This window comes from Cervus canadensis, chromosome 13, assembly GCF_019320065.1.
Source record: "Cervus canadensis isolate Bull #8, Minnesota chromosome 13, ASM1932006v1, whole genome shotgun sequence".
In the NCBI taxonomy this organism is placed as follows: Eukaryota; Metazoa; Chordata; class Mammalia; order Artiodactyla; family Cervidae; genus Cervus; species Cervus canadensis.
In genome coordinates, this window is record NC_057398.1 from 11,170,274 (window position 1) to 11,188,343 (window position 18,070).

The window sequence follows — 18,070 nt, forward strand, 5'->3', positions numbered from 1 at the left end:
GTAACATTAACAGGAGGAGGGATAGGCTACCCACTCTGTTATCCTTGGGCTTGCCTGGTGACTCAGACGGTAAAGATTCTGCCTGCAATGTGGGATACCTGGGTTCAATCCCTGGGTTGGGAAGACCCCCTGGAGGAGGGCATGGCAACCCACTGCAGTGTTTTTGCCTGGAGAATCCCATGGACAGGGGAGCCTTGCGGACTACAGTCATGAGGTCACAAAGAGTCGGACACGATCGAGCGACCAAGTACAGCACGGTGCAGCATTAACAGGATTCCACTGGAGCGGGACATTATGCAGACCAGAGTAAAGAATGCCTTTATTTACTCATTAGTGCTAGTCCAGGTTCAGTCCCTTGGTCGGGAAGACCCCCTTGGAGAAGGGAGGGCTTCCCACTCCAATATTCTTGCCTGGAGAATTCCATGCATGGAGGAGCCTGGCAGGCTACAGTCCATGGGGTCACAAAGAGTCTGATACGACTGAGCAACTAACACTTATTTACTTACCGCTATTACCTTATCTAGGCACATAGATTATTTTTGTTTGCTGTAGTATATGCTCCTTGATCATGTCACCATACTCAAGGAAGGATATTTTTGCATGATGGAGACAAAATATGTCCCTTGATGTGTGAATTCTGACTCTGCTACCAACTTGCTGAATGGCCATGTTGGGTTAGATATTTCACCTCTAGGATCTTCAGTATCTTCATTCGAAAAGCAGGAATAATAACTTCTTCATGGAGCTGATGGAATTATTATAAGAGATCAGCAGTTTTCAAACTTTTTGTTCTTAAGATCCCTCTCTCTCTACCCATAAAAATTGAGAACTCCAAAGAGCTTTTTTCTGTTCACCTAAGTATTTATCAATATTTACCATATTTATAATTAAAAATAGAAAATATTATAAAGCACTTGTTTTTTAAAACGAGGACTCTTCTTCAAAACAAAAGAATTAATGAGAATAGTGGTGTTTTACAGTTTTGCAAATCTCTTTAATGAGAGACTAAAGAATACAAGTGGATTCTCAGATATGCTTTTGAATTCAGTCTGGCTTATGTACTTTTGGTTGACGTATGCGAAGGAAATCTGGCCTCAAATAGGTGTGTAATTGGAAGGGAAGGAGTATTTTAATAGCCTTTTCAGTTCATTGTGGGTATTCTTTGATTCACCACTAGAACTCAGTGAAGTGGCTTTTGTCTTAAAGATTAGTTGTAACGTGCACTCTGAAGCCATGTGTGTGCATTTTATGTACTCTGTTACCCTTAGTCTGTCTTGTACTTTGAATGACTTTTTTAGCCATGTGTAATTTTTAAAACATCATATTCTAGTCATTTGGAAAACATTGGTTCACTCAGTTATATAGACCTCCTAAAACTTTATTTCATCAAACCATGAAATCAAACAAACAAACAAAAAACCCCACAATTATTAAAACCATCACCAATCTTTCAGATGAGAGACTGTCAAACTCTGGGCAGCAGATACATGTGTTCCAAAATTCTAATTTTTGCTTAAGAGCCCACATTTTATCATTGGCAACAAATATTGCCAATTATCTTCCTTGATGTGATGGACTCACTTCATTTATGTCCATAATATATCTGCCAAATACGCAAGTCTGAACAGCCAATTTGTCTAAAGTTGTTCTTCCTAGTAAAACTGACATTTGAAGAAAATAGTGGCACGTTCAGTTTATAGCTCCAGGGATGGCCAAGAGTTCATCCTTGAGATAACCCTCATTCTTCAGTAGGAACAGAAACACCTCTTGCCTTCTTCCCCCTTCATCTCAGGGTGCCAAGAAGATACATGCCAAAGACTTAAGATTCAAGGACATTAATATTTGTGACTGCTTTATTGGGCTTCCCGAGTGGCTCAGTGGTAGAAAGTCTACGTGTAATGCAGGAACTGCAGGAGACTTAGGTTTGATCCCTAGGTCGGGAAGATCCCCTGGAGGAGGGCATGCAGCCCACTCCAGTGTTCTTGCCTGGAGAGTTCCATGGACAGAGGTGGGCTACAGTCTGTGGGATCGCAAAGAGCTGGATGCAACTGAAGTGACTGAGCATGCACATACTGCTTTATTAGGGACATTCTTTTTTTAAATTTATCTAATTCTAGTTGATTTACAATGTTGTGTTAATCTCTGCTATATAGCAGAGTGATTTAGTTATATATGTATATATTTAGTTATATATATACACACACATACACATTCTTTTTCTTATTGTTTTCCATTATGGTTTATCACAGGATATTGACTGTAGTTCACTGTGCTATACAGTAGGACCTTGTTATTTATCCAGATGGCAACCCACTCCAGTGTTCTTGCCTGGAGAATCCTGTGAACAGAGGAGTCTGGTGGGCTACAGTCCATGGGGTCGCAAGAGTTGGACATGACTTAGTGACTAAACCACCACCATGTAATAGCTTGCATTCTCTAATCCCAAACTCTTGGTCCATCCCTTACCTCTTGGCAACTACACGTCTATTCTCTAAGTCTGTGAGTCTGTTTCATAGGTAAGTTCTTTTGTATCATAGTTTAGATTTCTTTAGGGGTATTCTTAAGTGAAACTGGCTTTTCCCCCCTGGCTGTGAGCATGTAGAAGTGAGGAATACAGTGACTACTCACTGCTTTGATTTGTACTAAAGCCCTTGTGTCTCAGCTGGTAAAGAATCTGCCTGCAATGCGAGATACCTGGGTTCGATCCCTGGCTTGGGAACATCCCCTGGTGAAGGGAAAGGCTACCCACTCCAGTATTCTGGCCTGGAGAACTCCATGGACTCGTCCATGCGATCGCAAAGAGTTGGACATGACTGAGCGACTTTCACTTCACTTCACTTCAAAGCCTTGCAGGTTTCACCCTCCAGGCACCCTCCACTTTCTAGAGCACAAATGTCAAGACACTAAAGGCAGTAGTACATTCTGGAAATAGTTTGGATCTCACGGGCTCCCTGAAAGGGTCTCTGGGCCTCTGGTAGTCTACAGACCACACCTCAAGGACCGCTGACATTATGTAACCTCTTGCCAATCCTGACAAGTAGGCTCTTTCTTCCTGGTCTTCATTGTCTGTGGCCGTGGACTTGATGACTAGCCAGGCTGAATGGAGCCTGGCCTTTGGGAGATCTGTTATTCTGATGAAATCCCACTAGAGTTCTTCCTGCGTTCACCAGAGCCCAGTTGTTTTTTTTCCTTCCTGGGATATTACCTTGGTAATATCCAAAACAAGCCAAAAACAAATAAGCTGAAAGCAAACCTTGGTTTCGTATTAGCTTTACTGCTCACATCTTATGTGCGGAAGATCTCTGTTTATAATCCTTGTTTTCTTCTTGTATGGTATAGAGCTAATAAAGACCTTTTTTGTGATAGTTTCCTGGTCCGTTATATCGAGGGTCTTAATTCTGGTTTCAGAGACACTTCACTAGTCTGTGAGTAGATTCTAGGTGGCTGGTGAGCCCTCAAAATTTCACAGAACTTTCTGTTGTTCTTTGACGGTTGGGGAGAAGGTAGGTTGTTGGGGAGAGTTAATAGCTTCAAATTCTCAGAGAGGTTTTGTGACCTTGCCCCCTGCAAAACCAGCCGTCACCAAATGGCTGTTTCAGATGGACATTGTTATGGGTGGCATCTACCCATCCATTGTCCATGTCCAAACACACGTCTTTTGGAAGAGAATTTTCAGAGTTCCCTCCGCGGCTTTGCCCGTCTGCACTTTCCATCCCTTTGGCATTCCTTCACGGTCCCCGTCAATTAGCACTTGCTCACTAGTCACTTCACAGTTGTCTTTGAGCACATCATCTGTCCTTTTCCCCTTGGCATAGAATGCAGGAGACGCCAGGGCCGGCCATTGCATCCACATGTGTCCTCGGAGGGTATTTCAGGCCAGAGGATGCACTCAGCCAAATTAGTGGGCTCCTCTTTGAACCACTGAGATGTGCAAACTCAGAATATTTATTTATACCTCAACTGCGAATTGCGTTTTTTTCCTCCCACACAATTCTTCAGCCTGCTGCTTGGAATCCAAGCACTGTCATGAAAACTGCAAGGCAGCCAGTTTCATTCCAACAGTAGCATTTTTGGAACCCTTTCCCGATTCCGTGGGAGTAGTGTGGTGACTACCACTCTCTGAGAAGACGCGGAGGAGGACTCTGCAGCGTGATGATATGTATGTCTTTGCAATGTCAGCCCTCCAGGCACACTGCAGGCGGGGTGGGGGTGAGGGAGCTCGTGGCCGGGCAGGGGGCGACCCCGGCAGTAAACCAGAGTGCCCTTTGCAGCACCAGCATTTCTGTACGTCGGAAAGCTGGCTTCAGGGTGGTCAGTGAGAAGCAGACAGCAGGCTTTACAGATCGCACTCTCATTTAACGAAGTGGTTGTTCCCCATCTCAGAAAAATTTGAAAGGTTCTATCATATGTGGTTTAACTCGGTGGCTTCACAGTTTTTGAAAAATCCTATGGCTTGTCTAACACAGCAAACACACCAGCACCTAACAGTTGGGGAACAGCAACGTCCCTGTCCCCTGTGAGAAGCGCGAAGATGAATTCTATGGCAATGAACGGGGAAGACTGACCTAATTATGACAAAGCGGAAGAATCATTCAGTGGGATACAGGCAAGGTAGATGTGTGTACCAGTCAGATCCAGGGGTATTTTATTTAAGAATATGTCTCCAGTTGCTGGATAGCGTTGTTTTGAAACTTGGCTTCCTGGACAGCATTTGTGACTGACACGCTCCATCCTGTCTTCTGCATCCCTAAACACTAAAGATTGTCACCCACTTTGTGTTCTCAGCAGTGTAGGTCGACCCCAGTCCTCTGTCTTTACAGGCTTCCAAGATGGCTTTGTTTATTTCTGTCCCTTTCTAGCAGGTGAGAAAATCAGGCCATAAGAGCCTCTGACTTGCCCCAAACCACTGAAGCATAGCGCAGGTCGATGTTAACAGCTCTGGTGTCCCAGGCCAGGCTCACAAGTCAGAAAGCGTGCCGTTCGCCTCTTTGGAAAGTGCCCTTCACGCGGTCAGGGTTGGTCAGTGTCGGCGCGTGTCCCCTCTGACTGACTCCCTCCCACTCAAGGGCTGAGTCTGGTCAAACTCTCCTTTGGGAAAATGCCACGTACCAGTGGGAGAGCAAGGTAAGGTGACTCTTGGCTCTGCTTTCGGACCAGATGGCTGTTTTATTGCATGATGAAATGTGTGGCTTCACGTTTCTCTGCCTCTCGCCACTACAGTGCCCTTTCTGTTTTTTAAGGAAAGAAGGATTGTCCAAATGCGGAAGATGCAAGCAGGCATTTTACTGCAATGTGGAGTGTCAGGTAGGTGTCTCTGGGCCAGCTGGCAGGGGGGGCCTGGTTTCCTCGGAAGATCGGGACCCCAGCGTCCTTCTCATCCTTGTCACTGCACCCCAGGGCCCTTCCGCAGCCAAAGCTGGAAAGCCACCTTGTGGCGTAGGGTGTGGCTGGATGCCCCTGTGTGCTGGCACCCAGGACTGATGGTGATGGGCAGTAACATTTTGGGGCCCCACACAGGATCAAAAGTAGAGGTTGGTAAAGTGGGAGAGACACAGGGGCCACATTGGATACAGTCTGCCCCCAACGGCTCCCAGCAACAGATGGAATGTGCAGAGACAACCAGTGAAAAATGTTAAAATGCTGTCTTTGAAATTGTTTAGTCTTTACCATCACCAAGTCTGAATTTGTATCTATTCCCCTAGCAGGCCACATGTCACCCTTGGGCTGGTCTAATCTAGCCTGATTCCAGCTGGACTTAGGTGGGCCCCTGACACAGCTTTTGTGCCGCCAGAGGTGGCCTGGTCTGAACTTGGACCTGGAGACCTGGGGGTGGTGTCTAGGCGGCAGGTTGCATGTAGGCCACAGGCCATCTGGCTGGCTGGATGCATCTTGAGAGAGTCTTGTAACCCAGGACTGAGGGTTTCAAGAGGGTATTTAGAGGAACTCTTGGTAGACTCTCTAAGGGATAAGTGTTTCTGTTTTTTTTTTCCCCCAAATTTTTCTACTAATTCTGTATAGTTACACAAAATGTTCACAGGTATTACAGAAAATGCACTCCATGTTATAGCGGTTTGAATTTGGGGAGGATATGATCTTCAACCTCTGTGTATCCTCCCCAATCTATTTTTTAAATGGGAACCTACTAATGTGGCTTGGGAAATGATGCTACTAAATAGTGGTTCTAAAGGACAGGGAGGCTGTTCTTCATACCTGCACCTCGTTTTTGTTCTTCTTCCCATACTTAACTGTCACCTTCCTCTGCCCCCCACCCCTGCTCTGGTCGACCACATTACCCATGGTTTCATTTTTTTTTTTTCCTTCTGTCTTCTCCCTGCACAGCTCGTCTCTGAATGTCTCCAAAGGGTGTTGTGCAGCAGTGGGAGAGGTTGCTAAGCCCCAAAGTCTAGTCTGACAGAGCTCCCCTCCACAGGGGCCCTGAGCCATTGGCTTGGGAAGGTCTGCCTTGGTTCTGATGGCCACGTGCATGGTCCACCTCCCTGTGTCTCCACGCAGGCTTCCGGCCTGCGGGGCAGTGAGAACATAGATGCGCTTGTCATTGGTTTGTCAGGGAGCGTGGCTTCTTCTGAAGAGGAGAAGTGCCTGCCCCTCCAGATTGTGGACAGAGAGTTCTGTGGCATGCGAAGAGGTCAGCGAGCCCTGGAATGACATGGTTAGGTTCCAGGCCTGATAAGTTAGCTGTTTCTATATTTAAGTAAAATGCTTCTAGAAGAAGTAGCTCATGATATTCTGGTTCTTTAAAGAAGCCAGCTAGTAACTCACACACAGGTCAGACTATTGTAACACAGAAGACTTGGAGGATACAGTTCCAGCCCTGTACCTGCGTACATCTGTGAACTTAACAATTCAAAGGACGTCTCAGACTCTCTTGTTCTTTAAGTGTAAATGAGGACAGTGGCCCCTATCTTGATGAATTACAAGGATCAAATGATATGTGAGATATGAAGGTTCTATGTAAACTGTGATGCTGCATGCAGGCATGAAGGCTTATAAATAATAATATTATAGTAATTCAGGTTGGACTGAAGCTTAGCTTTACGCAGAGACTAAAGTAGGCAGCCCACTTTAGATTTAAGGGGCTGGGTTTTTTTCACCAAAGTGGATGGACGGATTCTAAGAACTTGAGATCCCTAATGGTGTACATTATATGAATAGTGCTTGTTACAAAATGAACTTTAACTTCTCTGATGAACTGTAAATTCTGCATGGATATGAAACATGAGGATCTGTGAGATGCTGAGCTACCTCTCTGTCTCTTGAGCTGTCTTCCATTAGGCCCCCCAGGTGGCATTACACTGATGCGTAACCGTAGTCCAGGTTGGGGTGCTGTGGTGGCCACTGTGGTTCCCTTGCCTTTAGGACCTTGTCTTCCAGATTTGCTGACTCACAGTGATAGGTGCCTGGCCTTGGGAGGTTCCCGACAACCAAGTATATCAACCTGTGTGAACCAGGTTGCCTCTTTATTACTGTTCAGTCGCTAAGTAGTGTCCACCTCTTTGCAACCCCATGGACTGCAGCACGCCAGGCTCCCCTGTCCCTCACCATCTCCCAGAGTTTGCTCAAACTCGTGTCCATTGAGTCAGTGATGCCATCCAACCATCTCATCCTCTGTCGCCCCCTTCCGCTCCCGCCCTCAGTCTTTCCCAGCATCAGATCTTTTCCAGTGAGTTGGCTCTTTGCATCAGGTAGCCAAAGTATTGGAGCTGCAGCCTCCGCATCAGTCACCTTACAGAATGAAAAGGCAAAAAGATATGACACTGAAATATGAGCCTTTTTATTACTTTACACCAAGCAGCTTGACAGGCTGCATTGTCCTCCTCCTGTAGACAGATTTTACAGGTCACTTCATAATGTGATTGCTGCAACAAGGAACCCCAGGGTGGGGAACACAGTCCTGTGATTCTAAGTCATGGCAAAGGTCCAGGCCGTGACAGCGTGCTGTGTCCAGCCCCACCACGTACAGACTTCCTTGCATCTCGCCAGCTCCTGGGCCAGGACACCCTCGGTCCTGGAGAGTACTTTTGCCGTTCAGTTTCCCCATGCTCTGTGAAGTATCTTGTGACCAAAGTATTCTCATAGATGACAAGTAGTAACACACTTCCCAAAAGCCACCAGTTTCTAGAAGTGAGGCTGGATTTGACCTGTTTCATTTCTGTTTCGTGTCTCTCCTGTTGTGGCAGGGAGAGACAGATAATCATTAAGGTTTTCCGTCCTGTTGTCTGAAGGATTGAGTAGGAGCAGGACATCGTATTACAATGAGGTAGGATGGTCATCAAGTTAAGTGCCTAGAAGCAAATGGCCATAGAAGGGCTTCGTCCATAAAATCATTAGGGAGGAATCTGGGGCATTTGCTCCAGATGAAAATGGATTCGGAGTTCTGCCCAAGGGAACACTTGGATGGGATCAAGGTGGAGACTCTGCTGCAGGGTCAAACGAGGGGTGCAAACCAAGGGCAGCAGTGAGGAAGGTGATTGGGTGATTCTCCACCTAAGAAAGCATGGCCCTCTCCCCTGTTGTTCACTCAGCCGTGTTTGACTCTCTGCAACCCCTTGGACTGCTGCACGCCAGGCTTCCCTGTCCTTCAGTGTCTTCCAGGACTCACTCAAACTCATACCCATCGCGTCAGTGATGCCATCCAACCATCTTACCCTCTGTCCTCCCCTTCTCCTCCCGCCTTCAGTCTTTCCCAGCATCAGGGTCTTTTCCTCTTCACTGGGCCTTCTTCAAAGGCAGACCCCACCCACCTGGAGTCAGCAGGGGGTCCATACCTCAGAGCAGATGACAGGGTTGTAAAGGAGCTCATCAGTAGATAAGAAAGCTGCGTCCACAGTGGCTGAGTGACTTGCCCAAGGTCACACAGCAACAAAACTGAGGCCAGAGTGTGCGGAAACCCTGGGGAGGGCTTTCACTGCCTCCAGCACTGCGCCTGGGGGTCCTGAGGACCCTCCAGGAGAAGGGGCACTGTGGGAATGGGTCAGAGACGGAGAAGTGGCCTTTCATGGAGGTGAAAGGGAAGATCCCTTCCAGTCGTATGGTCTGTCCAGAAACCTCTCCAAGAGTGTAAGGGCCACATCTCTCCCTGAGGATGTCCTTCCAGGAATGCAGCGTGTTAGGAGCCTCTCAGCACTGTTTCCTGCCCCCAGCCCTCCTCTCTGATTGCAGGACTTTAGGATCATGCTTTATTTTATACAGTTTGGCTCACGTCTTGTCCCATTTATTCTCCTTTTCATTCATTTGACTCAGTGTGATCCTGCCAGAGGAAAGATTTTAACTGACAATGCATGAAAGGGTAATGGGAGAAAATATAAAAGAAATAGAAATTCCTTTTTAGTTGGACTCGGTTTGTAAGCTGTGTGTTTTAATGAACTATATTTATTTTTATAAATATGCCTGGAAAACTAAGTGTGTTGTTCGCTCAGACTTTTTTGTTAAATTGTACCATGACACGTTGAAGAGAAGAGTTTTAGAGTTATTACATAGAGGAATCATTGTGGAGTAGAACTTCCTAAAGTGTTATTTCTTAACATTGACAAACAGAAGAAAATGGTTTGTGTGTTGTAAGTGGAGGTGTTAGGATTACGAGTGTGCTTTTGAAAGGAGGAACGGGCATGTTCTGATGAAGACTGAAGAAAGCATGTGTGAGGAGTGCGTGACCAAAGATGTGAGAACATTCTCGACTTTTATCACCAATCAGAAAGTAACTGAAGTGTAGAAAATATCTAAGAAATGCTCCCATGACCCTGTCATTTTTTGGGTGATTAGTGAGTGGGCTAGGGTCAGAGGTTTAGTCCTGGTTAAATTTACTTCGCTCTCTTAATTCAGACACAGGAAGCATTCTCAAAGGAGCCACCGTGTTTTTCCTATGAGTAAATGTTTAACATCACGAATAAGAATCAATGAGTGTGTCCCATCACTGTTTTATGGAAACAGAAAACAAAGCAGTGTCCTTGTGATGGGGGCCAGCAGTGGTTGTCACCCTGGTGTCATCCCAGTGACAGAGGTGGTCACTACACCCCTAATTCCTTTTGCATTCTTCTCGCCAAGAATAGTGGTGGAGAACAGTAGTCGGATGACATTTTCTTACTATTCCACATTTTAAGAAGTCACTTATGCATGCTATTCCACATTTCAGAAAATCACATAGGCATGTATATAAGTAGACATGGTCTAAATTGAAAGCCCCATTAGAACAAGAGAAACACCAAATGCAGGAGTTAGAAAAGGGGACTTCACAATAAAAATTCAGTCTCCTTATGCAGGGAGACAATGTATCATTTGCTCAGCAGAAAACTGGATGACACAACAATCACTCTTTTCTTCCAGTGTTGGGAGTGCTGGTGTACCATGAGACAATTCTGCAACTCTTTATGCATCTTTAAGTATTTTGGTCCATGCACAAAAAGGAAAGTCATGCAGAGCTGTTGTTACAGTGGCTGAAAGTGAACTAGAAGTTTAAAAGGGTTCCAAAAAAATTCCCTCTCTTACTTTTTACATAGATTTAATTGTTGTAAATTTATTGCATGAATCATCTGTGCTCATTATAGAAAAATCAGAAGTTTCAGACTGAAAGAGGAACAGAAAGAGTATGCATACTTCATAATTTTATCCTTCCAGAGAAAACCGCTAGTAACACTTGGGCATGTGTCTTTCTGAATCCTTCCTGTGCCTTTGTTTGTAATATATTACTTTCCTAGAAAATGGGAGCTGTCTGAATTTACATTAAGTTTTATAAAAATTGCAATCAGGAAAGCAGTAACAGCTTAAATTTTGAAGAAAACTAGAAGCTAAGTAGTGCTACTGTGGTATGTTTCTGACATTTCCACTTTCTGACAGAAAGGGAAAGCTTCTTACCATCTGGTAGATTTCCCTTGCTGAAACTTCACGTGATTCTGCCGGTCCTTGCCTTTACCCAGCTCTCTGATTTCGCTGCTCTGTGTGGGTCTCTGATACATTCTAGGTGCTCTTGCTATCCTTGGTGGTCTGATATAGTCATAAACTACTTGAAGTCAAAGACTCCATCTCCCATCCCTGCCTCTGGGGTCCTCAAGGGCCTATTGAATGAATGAGGGAAGCAGTATGTGAACAGTTACCAGCGTTTGTTGGGAGCAGGTTGTGTGCCAGGCACTGGGCTGAGTGCTTCTGGTGGGCTGGCTTATTTGTTGGCGCCTCACAACGACCCTTTGTGGCTGCATGAATGCCTGATCATGGTAGCCTTCAAGCTTTGTGTCTGATTATCACTGTTGGAAGGCGTACAGTCGTAGACTCGGAATTCCGGACCTGCTAAGTAACTTAGGGATCATGTTATTTACAGCCGAGGATACACGGGCAGAGGGATTAAGAGGACCGTCTGGTGTGACACAGCTGTTTCCCTGGAGGGCGGGGTGAGAATGCTGGTCTCCCCGAGCCCCAGGCCAGTCTCCTCTTGCTGGATAGAACTCTGCTCTCCCCCACAGCGTGCCCTGTAGTTAGGCTCTCTTCCCTGGAGGACATTAACATCAAGAGATGTCAGCATTGTGTATTAATTATATTCGTATTAATTCGATATTAAGTTGTCTTAAAAACACGGAAGTCATATTAAGAAATGTTCATCTTAAACTTCTTTCTCACTGGAGCTCATTGTCAGACACCAAAGACAGCGCCTGTACTTCAGGAAACTAGCGTGTTTAAAGCCGTGCAAACGCCTTTTCTTGGCATTGCTCGGGTCACAGTGAACTTCCTGTGTGTGTTCGTAGGTGTCAGTTACCCGTCTGTCCCCAGCTGCTGGTCATCACGTCCCTCGGATGCCCCAAGGCCAGACGCCCTTGTCTTTCCCTTTTTGCTTTGCATTTGTGTGGGGAGCCAGCTTTGCTGGGAGCTGGACCTACCTGTCCCTACCTTGTGGCTGCATCACCGAGCTCTCGTTTTAGGCTCTGGCTAAAAACAGATCCTCTTCTTCCTGGTGTTTATCTTGTCGTTTCTGCCTCTCCTTGCTCTTGGTTATATTCGGCATGCTGTTATTTAACTCTGCAGAACACGCCTTGGCCCAGAGCTTGAGCCAAGGGTCTGTGCCACGGGGGCTGCGTCCAGTCGTTAGGTGACAGTGTGTCTTTCTTTTTGGCAGTGGGGAGGGAGACATCTTCATTCATTCAACAACTTCATTGAGTGCCTAGTGAATGTCAGGCACAGTTCTAGGTTCTGGGATAATAGATTTACCTGAAACAGATGAATGGCAGGGGCAGGGGGGAAAACGTAGTAAACCAAACAACTAATCGGTGTGTTATACATACGTCAGGTGGTGGGAAGTGCTAAGAAGCAGCGTAAAGCAAGGAGAAGGGAGAGTGATGGGGAGAGTGTTGGTTTGGGGAGGGCACCTTGAAAGGGGGCATCAGAGCAGAGACGTGGAGGAGGGAGGGAGCCAACGGGATGCCTGGGGAAGAGGCATCTAGCCAGGAAATGCAGCAGGTGCCAAAGATCTCAAGGCAGGAGCAAGTGTGGTCAGTCCAGGGAGCAGCGAGGAGACCTGGTGGCCGGGTGGAGTGAGGTGAGGGAGCGTGGTGGGGGTGATGAGCTCAGAGCAGCGGAGAGTCAGCTCCTCCCACGGGTGGCCTCGTGAGTCATCGTTACAACTTGGCCTTTTGCTCTGAGGGGAGAAGCCATTAGAGCGTGCTGAGCCGTGAACTGCAGGATCTCATCTGTGTGTTTCAGAATCGATTATTCTGGTTGCTCTCTGGAGTGGAGTTGGGGGTGGGGTGGGGGGTGAGGGGGGCAGAAGCAGGTGTCCAGGTAGGAGGCAGAGGAAGCCATCACGGGGTAGGTGTAGGGTCTGCCGCCCACTAGGGAAGGTGGCGGGTGGGAAATGATCAGAGGTTGGGCATATTCCGCAGGCAGACAGGATGGATTCGCCAGAGAGGTGAATGTGGAGTGTGGGGGAGAGAGAGGCGGCCGGGAAGTCTCCAGGGTTCTGGCCTGAGCATCGGAAAGGTCAGACCTGCCCCTTTCTGAGGCAGGAGAGGCGGAGGGAAGACCACGATGGTACCCAGTCCTGTTGCAGCAAGGAGCATCTGCAGACTCCCACTGAGTCCACTCCCGCAGCTGCTCAGCCCACCCTGCCTCCGCAGCTGGTTTTTATCAGAGCCCGTGCGGTTCAGCCAGTTCCCAGTCAGCCCCCACTGACCCAGCACCAGCACCAGCATCGTCCCTTCCTCCCCAGCACCCCACCCTCCTCCTTCCCCAGCCTTCCCTTCACGAAAGGCACATCTCCACCCTTCCCGGAGTGAGCGCACGCCCTTCACCCCGCAGCCTGGGGCAGAAAGCATCAAGACAGGTGTTAGAGAGGAGTCCGGTTTTCCTCTTTTATCCAGTGACTCCTCAGGGAGTCCGTGTTCCTAAATGTGCCCGAGAGTTGCCCTGGCCAGACTCTTCGCGGGTCCTTGACCGAGCCCTCATCTCTGGTAGAATTTTATCACCTATAGAAGGGGACGAGGTGCTGTGGACATCACGTCTCGGTTGTTTGCCCTGATGTGGGAACAGAGCCAGATCAGAACCATAGGGAGCAGAGCCAAACCTGAGGCTGATGCCCAAGTCACTCACCCCAGGAGCGACACGACAGCGTCCACAGATAATGCAAAGGTGTGCTTTTCGTTCGGAATAGTGAGGGGCGTGAGATGCTTGATGAAACCACACAGAGCCGATTTTCCCTTGCCAGTGAGCTCAGCCAGGCCCGAGTCAAGGTCATACAGCCACATCTGTCTTAAAGGATGTTTTCATCTCTAACTTTTGTGAGCACCGTCGTGTTTTCCAAAAGGAAACATATTTCACTTGACCTTAACTAGGAGAACTTACTGCATCCTCTTGTCTCGAACTTTATTGCAATGTGTGTGTGTAATATATATTTTTTTAACTTTCCCAGAGAGAAGATTGGCCCATGCACAAGCTGGAATGTTCTCCCATGGTTGTTTTTGGGGAAAACTGGAATCCCTCCGAGACCGTAAGGCTGACAGCAAGGATTCTGGCCAAACAGGTGAGGAATTTGGATCAGGTTCAAGTGTGTTTTGTTTTATTTTTTTTCCTTCGAGGTCAGAAAGATGAGTGAGTGACCCGTGGTGATCATCTCTCGCTCAGCATTCTGGGACCACATTTCCCATCACGTCCCTGTGGATAGAGATGAGAGCAAGGCTCCAGGAGTGAGCTGGCTTGTCTGCCTTGTGCAGCTAGGATGTCACTCATCCCAGGCTAGGAATGTAGCCGCTGCTGTTAAGTTCTGAGCTTTTATATGAGACAGGTTTGCATAGAAAAATACGGCCTCTCAGGGCATGAAAACCTGAGTGATGGTAATGAGAGCGTCCTGGGGAACCAGACTGGCCTTCAAAGCTTTGGGAGGTCCCCTCTTTCCTTCTGTTACAGCGTGCACCCCCCTGCCACCTCCCCTCACCCTCTGTCCTGGGCTGGCTCCTGCTCCTCCGCATCTCCATACTTGCCCCGCCTTGGCGGGCAGGGAGTGGGGTGAGAGAACCAGCATGGCGCTGGCAGGGAGAGGAAGAAGAGGAGTGGAAAAGTAAAAATCAAGGCCGGGGAGGTGGGGTGGGAACAATGTGGCCATCAACAGTTTCCTCCAAAGATGAAGCCAGGGCTCACTGTCCTGACCCCTTTTTGGCTCAGTCCGTACTGATTGCATGGTAATAAGATGCCTGATCTCTACAGGACCAGCCCAAACGGAGGGGAGGAAAATGCCATAGGAAGTGTCCTTGTGACACAGTGAAATAGGCTGCATGGAGCTTCGAAGGCGAATGTCCACAGAGCTGCTTGCCAGTGATAAGCTGTGGGCAGGGCCTCTGTACTGTAAATCGTAAAGCTAAAATTTCATCTGCCTCTTCTTTCTATCTTCCCCTACCTCACCTCCCTCCATTTAAAACTTTCTGGTTCTTTTTTTTTTTTTTTTTTGATCGAAACCAAACGTGATCATAATGATCAGCTCATATCTTTCCCCAGACCAAGTTAGGCTCCTCGACCTCATAAACAGAAGTAGAACATTTCCAACCTCTGAGGTCATAGTTCTGTTATGTTCAGCCTGGGTCAGGTGCTTGCTGAAATGCCACTTCGCCTGCTCAGGGTAACCAGAGGCATTCAAGGCTGGCCTGTAGAGTGGGACCGAAAAGTCAGAATTGTTTTCGCTGGAAGAGGTTAACTTTTGGTTCCTTACCCACGGTGTGTTTAAATACAGGCCGAGTACTTGGTCGGAAGGAAAGGGGAGGAGAAAATGGTGTGACTGGGTGAGTGTGTGTGTGTGTGTGTGTGTGTGTATGTGTGTGTGTGTGTTAGTTGTCAGTCATGTCTGACTCTTTGTGACCCCATGGACTGTAACCCCACCAGGCTCCTCTGTCCCTGGGATTCTCCAGGCAAGGATACTGAAGTGGGTTGCCATTTCCTTCTTCAAGGGATCTTCCTGACCCAGGAATCGAACCTGGGTCTCACACATTGTGGGCAGATTCTTTAGACTAAGCCACCAAGGTGCCAGGGTAAATAAGCCATCAGATTCGATCCGTAAGCATCTTGCGAGGATTGAGTGACCAGTCTCCTAGTTCTCCCCCAGCCCCATCTCCTGAGATTGTTGAAAGAGTAGTGGTTAAGAATTCAGAAGGAGCTGGTGCCCTTTTCTGAATGAAAAGTTTTCCCAGGCAAAATGACTTACTAATCTTATAGAAATGGATCCTGTGAATGGGAAGATTTCCACTCCAAAAAAGAACTATTGAAATGTTTTGGCACCAGGAGGGTAGTCTGAAAGCTATGATGAGTTTATACCAGTTTCATTCAACTGTTATTATAATTACTGCTACCACTAATAGTCTATTAAATGAAAAGTTACCTGGCCATCTTTTCATCTCTGTAGGGCTTGATGATTAAAAAAACAGACCATTTGTATTCTAGTCGCTTGCAAAGGATTCGGGGGGACAGGCTACCCAACTACCAAGGGGAAGCGTAACATGTTAACTAGGGAGGTGAGCACGCCTGGGTGGACCACCTGTATCCTCAAGTTGAATAGCCCGATTACAAAGACACGGCCTTGGGCCAGCTCTTGAGCTCTGCGTTTGAACTCTTGTCAACACCAAGTTTATTCATGTTCTCAAAGCCTGGCGGGTTTACTATTGTCAGCTCCTCTTGGGGTGTCTAGAACAAAGCCGGCAACACGTTTCAAGTGAATCTGGGCTCACGGATACAACCGAAAGTGTTCTTTTTGAAACGCGGAATTTGAGATCATTTTAGCCTATGCTTAAAGAAAGTGTAAAATGGATGGGGGGTTTGATTTTGTTCCTTTTTAGAAGGAGAGATAATAAATGGGATGGTTCATCTGTAGACTCGGTCCTTTTAAGTCGGGGCCCTAAAAAGTTGTTTTCTAGCCACTGTTCTTTCCCATAACAAGCATTTTTGAGCCTACTGTGTGCATAGCATTATCAGGGTGTTAGTAACGCAGCCGATGCTTTTAAAAGCTTTTCAAAAGAGTCCTTTGGGTTTGGATTTTGGGCAAATGCTCTCAGAGCCCAAATGGCAGGCTCCTTGGCTAGCTCTTTACTTCATTTAGAACTGTTGCTTTTTTCTTCATGTCGACATAAGCGTGAAAGCACTGTTTTTTGCACAAGTCGTTGAAATCTGTAACTGTGTGATTTCTTCCCCAATTACTAGAAAATCCACCCAGAGAGAACACCTTCAGAGAAATTGTTAGCTGTAAAGGAGTTTGAGTCACGTAAGTCTGTCTGTGACTGGCTGAGAAATTATTTCAGCCACACATTTTCTGTGGATTAGACAGGATTGAAAGAAGGAAGGGATAGCTGGGTTCTTCATGGTGATGGGGATTTTATAGTTATCAGTTTTTATTTTGACTTGTATGCTGTTTTGAAAAATGGACAATAACTCTCCCTCCCCCCCACCCCAGTTGACAGGATTGCTAGGAAATAATTAAGGGGAAGTGGGAACTTGCAGGATGAATTATTACATCCTGAGCTATCTCCTGCTGGCTCTCTTGGCATGTTGAATATTTTTTGGATCTTCGCTGAATTGCAGTCCTGTACACAGCTGGTGTCCTTACTCAGAGGCATTAAATCAGGGGCTGTCCACTTTCTCCATCATGACACAGACTCCTGGGCCAACTGGGGGACCCTTGACTAGACCGAGGCTGGTTATCAGTCACTGCCACTCATTCCTGACCTCATCGTTAACAGCCAGTTGAAATTCCCTGTCCTGAGTGACTTCCATTTGTCAGAGGAAGAGAAGGCAGAAATGGCATATGCTCTTTTTGCCCTAGGGTTTATCAGTTAGACCAAGGGAGGAGGGATAATATTTCCTGGGGGCTCCACGTGTTTGTTTGCTTTCTCTTTATGCCATTGATAGCACTGAAAGAATGTATAGCTAGAGATCCAGAGTTTCCTCCCTGCTGAATAATGGTTGGTTTATCCACAGATCTGGATAAATTAGACAATGAGAAGAGGGATTTGATTCAGAGTGACATCGCTGCTCTCCATCACTTTTACTCCAAGCACCTTGAGTTCCCCGACAACGACAGCCTAGTAGTGCTCTTTGCCCAGGTAAGCGTGTGAGTGTCCGGTGACACTTAGTTTAGCCTTCCCCTGCCAGCGTCCCTCTCCTTGCACATAGTTGGTAAAGATGAATGAAAGCAGAATGATGGCGTCTCCCTGATACAGTTCTTGATCTCTTGGTCCATGTTTTGCCTAAGCTTGCTAGGTGACCTTGAGCAGATCAGGGTCCTGTCTGTGCTGGCCCTCATTGATGGTGGAGCATAGGAAATCCACCCTCACTGTGCCTCCTGCTGCAGAAAGAGTTTATGAAAACAGAGTTGCCAGTGCCCCAGTGCCAGGACTGGGGCAGGCTGGAACGTCTTTGGATAGAAGAGATCATTTGAGATTCCTACATTCAATTTTACTCTTCTCTTAAACCTTTCCTTCCGACAGTAGTGGGTTGTGTTTTTGTTTTTTTTCTTTACTCTTTTTTTTTTTCCACTCTTACCAACACTGTGTTGATAAAGCAGAGGCAAATACAGATGGCCAGGAAGAACAGACATCAC

The 18,070-nt window shown here is 46.9% G+C and overlaps 1 protein-coding gene across 1 annotated transcript in view; it reads left to right on the top strand.

The window, feature by feature from the left end:
• SMYD2 (SET and MYND domain containing 2) overlaps nucleotides 1–18,070 on the top strand; it is a 51,162-nt gene that overhangs the window by 14,903 nt on the left and 18,189 nt on the right. Inside the window, exons 2-5 of the mRNA XM_043485145.1 lie at nucleotides 5,241–5,304; nucleotides 13,907–14,017; nucleotides 16,675–16,735; nucleotides 17,449–17,573. Coding sequence (XP_043341080.1) covers nucleotides 5,241–5,304; nucleotides 13,907–14,017; nucleotides 16,675–16,735; nucleotides 17,449–17,573 — 361 coding nt within the window. The remainder of the gene's footprint in view (nucleotides 1–5,240; nucleotides 5,305–13,906; nucleotides 14,018–16,674; nucleotides 16,736–17,448; nucleotides 17,574–18,070) is intronic.